We start from the raw sequence: 7,093 nt of genomic DNA, 5'->3' as shown, positions 1-7,093 counted from the left end.
TTCTTTCCCTTCAAAGACGGTAAACTCTCATAGTCAAAGGGTTGAGGTTGAGTCTTGACTTACTCATTACCGAGTGAAAGAATAGTGAAACTCCCGTTCAAGAAGGTTCCTTCAGTAGTTCAATCTCATTCAAGAATATAGAGGAGCGAAGACGAGGGATGAGTTTTCTATTTCAGCTCTCCCTAGTGAAATGAAGGATAAAGGAAATTTTTTAAATAAACTAACGTGAGTTCGTAGTTAATTTTAAATTATACATTTTTATTACTTTTTGGTTATTTATTCTCTAATCATTCTAAAAAATAGGAATTTTTTATTATAGAAATCAATTCTAAATCTTAATTAAATATTTGTAAATAAATAAATTAGATATTTTCTAAATTAATATTTTATTTTTATTAAAAATAAAAATTTGAATTAATCACAGGAATAACTCGAACCAATTCAACTCAAAAAAATTATGATGAGTTGGGTTGGATTCATAATCGAATTTGTTAATATTATAAATTTTCAACTCTTAATTTTTTAAAAACGAAATTGAATTATAAATCTTAATTAAATATAATTTAAATAACATTAACCACCTCAGTTTACATTTTTGCTTGTTTAATTCATCATTTAATAAACGTAGTCAGAGTTATAAATTAAATGTTCTGATTTATTATCTAATTCAACCCTTAACAAAATAATAATAATAATAAATAATAATAATAATAATATATTATTATTATCCAGTTTCCAGAGCGGGCCCACGTCCATACCCAGTGAAATTCAGGGAAGGGGAAGGGGAAGGGGAAGGGAAAGGGAAAACAAAGAAAAACAAAACAAAAGGCTGCTGCAGAAGCTTTGAAAACCGCTCTTATGGCGGTCTTCGCTCCGAGCAATGTACGCCCCTTCTCTACTCTCTAGCAATCTCCAATCTTCATTCACCTAATCTCCGGAATTACTTCAATCCAAGCTCCTCCAATGGACGACCACGACTTCTCTGACTACAAGCTCTGCGGCTTCTTGTGTGTGGTTCTGGCCGTCCCTTCACTGCCATCCGAACTGGCGAATGCTCTACGTCCAGGTACGCGTTGTTATGTTTCCGATGAGAGTTCTGATGTTTATTTCACTTCAGAAAACGGCGTCGTCCTTTCTCCGATCGAGGTGAACCCCAAACCGCTATCGAAGGGCGGTGTTTCGCGTCAAGATTCCGAGCAATGTGGGGGGACGGTAGGCGGAGACGGAACTGGTTCGATGGAGACGGGAGATTTTACTCCGAAGCAGGAGGTTTCTGGGAGGGGAAGTAGGAGCTCGAGGAAGAAGAGGACGAATAGGATGGGGATGGTTAATGGCAGTATGAGCGCTGTGCATCAAATTCACGCTCTGGTAGTGCATAAGTGTTTGAAGATTGACGCGCAGGTGATTTTCGTTGATATTGGTGTCTATGAGGAGGCCAGGGTCGTGTTGTTGGTTGATGTTCATCTTCCCATTGAATTGTGGTCTGGTTGGCAGTTTCCTAGATCTAAGACGGTTGCTGGTGCGCTATTTCGGCATTTAAGGTGATGGATTGCTTTAGTTTTATTCAATTTTTTTGGGGTTGGATTAGAACTTGGATTAGTATTTTTCAGTGACTCTCATCGACACAACTTATTTGTAACTGTTAGCGAGGACTTTGACTGGCTACTGCTTTTGTTTCTTTTTTTGAATAATCAGATTAACGTTCCAAAAATCTTTGTCCTACCAAAGAACTAGAATATGTTAACTTAAAACCAAACATAAATGACATTTCTTTTTTCATCTACCAATCAAGAAACCTCTATGCATTATATAGCTACTTGAAAGTGCTTAGAAGGCTGATATGGGTTGTAACTTTTTCACGAAGCCATATAATCCCCTCATAAAAGGTATAGACAGCACATGCTGATATAGGTGAAAAAAGTAAAGTTTTTGGTTATTTCGAGCTTTCATCTCCATCTACTCCGGCATCACAGTTCTTATTTGGTAAAAGAAAAAAAAAAAAAAAAAAATTCTTCTTCCAATTTTATTTCATATTAATCTTCTCTATCAACGGCTCCTTTCTATTGAGACCCAAAGAAACAATTTGTTCCACTCTCTAATATTCTTGTAGCCTTTACATGATGGAGAAACCAGACCTTCTTTCATGCTCGAACTGATTCCGAAGGTACTTATAAATGAGTGGTATTATTATGAAAAGTTCTTAAATTTAAAGGAGATAGGGTCCATGGATATTGCCCTAGTGCTTGAGTTCTTGAAAGGAAAGGAATGAAAGGATCTCTTTAAATATGAGCTCGAAAGTGCTTGATGGTTTAGTCCCTTATTTATCTTTGAATAATTGTTTTGGCACCTTATTTGTTTTAGAGACCAAGCAGTTCAAAAATATGATTTTTTTTTTTTTAGTTTTACAAGATTGGGTTTAAGTTGTGATCTGTAGCTGTGCATTTGTTCTTATTTGTTTGTTTTTTCCTCTGTTAAGTAGGATCTACTACTCCTAATTCTTTTAATAGCTTTGGTTTTAATGGAATTTGTTTCACACAAAGTTTATGGTGGTATGAATTTGCAGCTGTAAATGGAGAGAGAGGGGGTCTATATTTCCTTTAGCAATCTTATTTATTTATTTTAATGTAATTTGGTTTTATACGAAATGTTTTAAGCTTATTGTTATATAATTTCAGCTGTGAATGGCAAGAGAGAAGCTCTATACTTGTTGGAGAAGACTATTTGCGAGATGCAGACATGGTTAGGAAGAGCGTGTGGAATCTCGCAGAATGTCATGTCCACAATTGCAAATTGCACACTAGTTCTGAAGGTTCTCCAAATAAAAGGCTTTTTGAACTTCATGAAATATTTAGGAGCTTACCTAGTATTGTTAAGTCAAGCAAATCTGACCATACAAGAATGAAACCAGAGGATGATCATACTCAATCAGGTATTTGGGACATATCAGATGACATTCTAATTAATATACTGAAAGCTCTTTACCCCTTGGATCTTATTCGGGTTGCCTCAACTTGCCGCCATCTGAAATCCTTAGCTGCATCAATCATGCCATGCATGAAACTAAAATTGTACCCTCATCAACAGGCAGCTGTTGAATGGATGTTACACCGTGAGAGGGATGTTGAAGTGTTTTACCATCCTTTATATGTACCTTTTTCAGCAGAAGATGGTTTATCTTTCCACATAAATACTGTTACCGGTGAAATAGTGACTGGGGGGGCCCCAGCTATCTCTGACTTTCGTGGGGGGCTTTTTTGTGATGAACCTGGCTTAGGAAAGACAATAACTGCTCTGTCCCTTATCTTAAAGACTCAGGGGACGATAGCAGAACCACCAGCTGGAGTAAAAATTATTTGGTGCACACATAATGGCAATCGCAAATGTGGTTACTATGAGGTTAGCAGTAAAAATAATTCTAGCAGCAACCATTGCCTGGTGAAGGAAGCTATGGATTTTAGTTCTCTGAAAGGATTTGAGAACTTAGCATTTCATACACCTAAAAGGGCAAGGCTGACAGCCTTGGTTGAGAGACATACAGCAACTAATGATTTATGTGCTGGCAATGATCTGAGGTCTCCATCATCTGCAGACTATGCAAAAGATGTTCATATGGTTCGATGCACTAGAAGCTTGAGTACTGTCAAGAGAAATCTTCTGTTCACATATGAAGGAGTGTCTAGCCTTTCCAAAGAACCAAATACTGGTAAAAAGTCAACCAGGACGTGGACAAGGAAGTTTGCTGCTGGGACAAAGAGAGATGATGTGTCTAATGGATTCACAAGCAAGTTTGAGGTGCCTGGGATGACCGCAGCAGATAAACTTGAATATAAGGACACATGGGTTCAGTGTGATGCTTGTCACAAGTGGCGGAAGCTTGCAGAAACTTCTGCATCTGATGCTAGTGCAGCTTGGTTTTGTAGTATGAATACTGATCCTTTTTACCAAAGTTGCAGTGTTCCAGAAGAGTCTTATGACCAATGCCGTCCAATTACTAATATTCCAGGATTCTACAGAAAAGAAACTTCTGGAGGAGAGGAGAAGAATATTTCGTTCTTCACTAGTGTGCTCAAGGAAAACAGTGCACTGATAAATTCTGGAACAAAGAGAGCCTTGAATTGGCTTTCTAGTCTTACCGCTGAAAAAGTTTCAGAAATGGAAAGAACTGGTTTAAGAAGTCCTATATTAACATCTTCTGTAGTTCCTGGTGGTGATGCCCGAGGTTTTCATCAAATATTTGAAGCATTTGGTTTAGTAAGGAAAATGGAAAAAGGCACTATCAGATGGTACTATCCGCATAATCTTCACAACTTGGCATTTGATGTTGCTGCTTTGAGATCTGCATTGAGTGCTCCACTAGATTCAGTTAGGTTATATTTATCAAGAGCAACCCTGATCGTTGTTCCATCAAATCTAGTTGATCACTGGAAGACTCAAATCCAAAAACATGTCAGACCTGGTCAGTTAATGGTTTATGTATGGACTGATCATAAAAAACCATCTGCACATTGTTTAGCATGGGATTATGATGTTGTTATTACCACATTTAGTCGGTTAAGTGCGGAATGGGGACCACGGAAAAGAAGTATATTAATGCAAGTGCATTGGCATAGGGTCATTTTAGATGAAGGGCACACCCTTGGCTCTAGTCTTAACTTGACAAACAAGTTGCAAATGGCTATTTCATTGGTATCTTCTAATCGCTGGATACTAACAGGAACTCCAACTCCTAACACACCTAATAGTCAGCTTTCACATCTTCAACCATTACTTAGGTTTCTTCATGAAGAAGCCTATGGTCAGAATCATAAGTCATGGGAGGCTGGTATTCTCAGACCCTTTGAGGCAGAGATGGAGGAAGGAAGGTTACTTTTGTTGAACTTACTTCGTAGGTGTATGATCAGTGCAAGAAAGGCAGATTTGCTATCAATCCCACCTTGCATCAAGAAAGTAACATACCTAAATTTTACAGAAGAGCATGCTCGGACTTACAATGAGCTTGTAGTTACGGTGCGGCGTAATATATTAATGGCAGACTGGAATGATCCTTCCCATGTTGAAAGTTTACTGAATCCAAAACAATGGAAATTTCGAAGTACAACAATCAAGAACATCAGACTATCTTGCTGTGTGGCAGGACATATTAAAGTTACAGAAGCTGGTGAAGATATTCAAGAAACCATGGATATTCTTGTTGATGATGGTTTGGATCCTATGTCACAAGAGTATTCGTTTATAAAATATAATCTCCTTTATGGTGGGAACTGTGCTAGGTATTATTTCACTTTGCATGTGACTCTTTCACAATGTTTTATTTTACTAATAAAAAAATGCTTTCACATATATAGGTGTGGGGAATGGTGTCGGTTACCTGTGATTGCACCATGTAGGCATCTTTTGTGCCTTGATTGTGTTGCTTTGGATAGTGAGGGGTGCACTTTCCCTGGATGTGGTAAGTTATATGTGATGCAGACTCTTGAAACCTTAGCTCGGCCTGAAAATCCCAACCCAAAGTGGCCTGTCCCCATAGACCTGATTGAGTTGCAACCATCATATAAGCAAGTAGGCTGACTATGAGAAAGAGTTACTTGTAAATATTTGCTTTCTAACTTGATCAAAATCTGATCAGGGTGTGTGATATTTACAGGATGACTGGGATCCTGATTGGCAATCAACGTCCAGTAGTAAAGTTGCATATCTCATTCAGAGATTGACAGCTTTAGGCGAAGCAAATGATAAGATTGCTTTGATCCCTCCCTCTTCATTTCCCAAACATGATACATTACTCCAGGAAATTGACCACTCAAGAAATTTCGCTTCAGATCATGAAGTAGTCAGGGAGAAAGTTCTTATTTTCTCTCAATTTCTTGAGCATATACACGTCATTGAACAACAGGTAGTTTTTTTAATCTTTTTCATTCCAGGAATTTTCTACAACGATCTGTACTTCACACCATTTCTCTTTGGCCAGTTAGCCATTGCCGGCATCAAATTTGCTGGGATGTATAGTCCAATGCATGCTAGTAATAAGGTATGTCCTTCAGTTCTATAATTTTCACACGTGTGTTGATATATAGGTATTATGCTGGTGTAAATCGATGCTGTTTCACCTTTGCAGATGAAGTCATTGACCATGTTTCAGCATGATTCAAGCTGCATGGCGCTTTTGATGGATGGAAGTGCTGCATTGGGTCTTGATTTGAGCTTTGTAACTCACGTCTTTCTAATGGAGCCAATCTGGGACAGAAGGTAATACAAAACATTTTAGATTCAAGTCGTTTGATGGATGATATGTCCTTAAACCTTCCTACAGGACTGTACAATAAAGGATAACTAATTCTACACCATCTTCGATGCTCTTGGCGTCTCTGAATTTTTTATGAGAGAGAAGCCTTACCATCCATCCTCCTGTAGGGAGTCCTGTCACTCCAAGTCTACAACCCTTCATATAGGAAAACCAAGACTTTTCAAACCTAAGAGAAAAGACAACCCGTTTGAGAGAGAGTTGAGTGGGCGTGTGTCCCTCTTTGTAATTCAAGAGTAGACAAATCTGTTTTGCTAAATGAAAATGGGGTCAATGGGAGGAAAGATTAGTTGAGTCCATGTGTTGAACTTTGAAGCAACCATTAGAAGTGAGGTTTCATTGAAAGATAGGTCTTAAATTACTTGGTTGGGTTTCCTCATGCTGTTAGTTATGCTACCACCTGAGGATTTTTAGCGACCCATCTATTGACACATCAGTTTGTACTACGAAGAATTAGATTCATTAGCCACCCTTTTTGTTTCCAATAAATTATAGACCACAGCGCTCTTCCATAAAAAAATGTTAACTGCGTAAGTAGTAAGACCTTTTCTCTGAATCCAGACCTTCCCGAAGGAAGCCTCCCCCAGCAATCTGAGTTTGCCTTGCAAAATGAAAATAAGTTTAACAAGGGGCACATAGTAGATTAGGATGGTGTCTTGGATAGGTATGATGTTGCATGATATTGTCTCTTTGTGTAGTCCATTATGTCTTAAGCATAAGTTCCTAAAGCTCTAGAGTGTATTGATATGAAATTGTTGTTCCTGCCACAAGAAAAAAAAAAAAAAAAAAAAA

General features: G+C 38.0%; 1 protein-coding gene across 6 annotated transcripts in view; it reads left to right on the top strand.

Moving 5' to 3' along the window:
• The first annotated feature begins 775 nt into the window (after nucleotides 1-775).
• LOC111449582 (F-box protein At3g54460-like) overlaps nucleotides 776-7,093 on the top strand; it is a 9,794-nt gene continuing 3,476 nt past the window's right edge. For 2 of the 6 annotated variants that reach the window (XM_023089529.1, XM_023089528.1), the window contains exons 1-6: nucleotides 779-1,541; nucleotides 2,676-5,270; nucleotides 5,346-5,559; nucleotides 5,645-5,893; nucleotides 5,969-6,028; nucleotides 6,116-6,246. In XM_023089529.1, coding sequence (XP_022945297.1) covers nucleotides 964-1,541; nucleotides 2,676-5,270; nucleotides 5,346-5,559; nucleotides 5,645-5,893; nucleotides 5,969-6,028; nucleotides 6,116-6,246 — 3,827 coding nt within the window. In that variant the 5' untranslated portion in view covers nucleotides 779-963. Of the gene's footprint in view, nucleotides 1,542-2,675; nucleotides 5,271-5,345; nucleotides 5,560-5,644; nucleotides 5,894-5,968; nucleotides 6,029-6,115; nucleotides 6,247-7,093 lie in introns of those variants that run through there. The other 4 variants (XM_023089530.1, XM_023089531.1, XM_023089532.1 and 1 more) reach the window with 4 other exon arrangements.

The sequence above is a fragment of the Cucurbita moschata genome, unplaced genomic scaffold (assembly GCF_002738365.1).
Source record: "Cucurbita moschata cultivar Rifu unplaced genomic scaffold, Cmos_1.0 Cmo_Scf00011, whole genome shotgun sequence".
NCBI classification, from domain to species: domain Eukaryota; kingdom Viridiplantae; phylum Streptophyta; class Magnoliopsida; order Cucurbitales; family Cucurbitaceae; genus Cucurbita; species Cucurbita moschata.
This window is presented reverse-complemented; position numbering and strand designations above follow the sequence as displayed.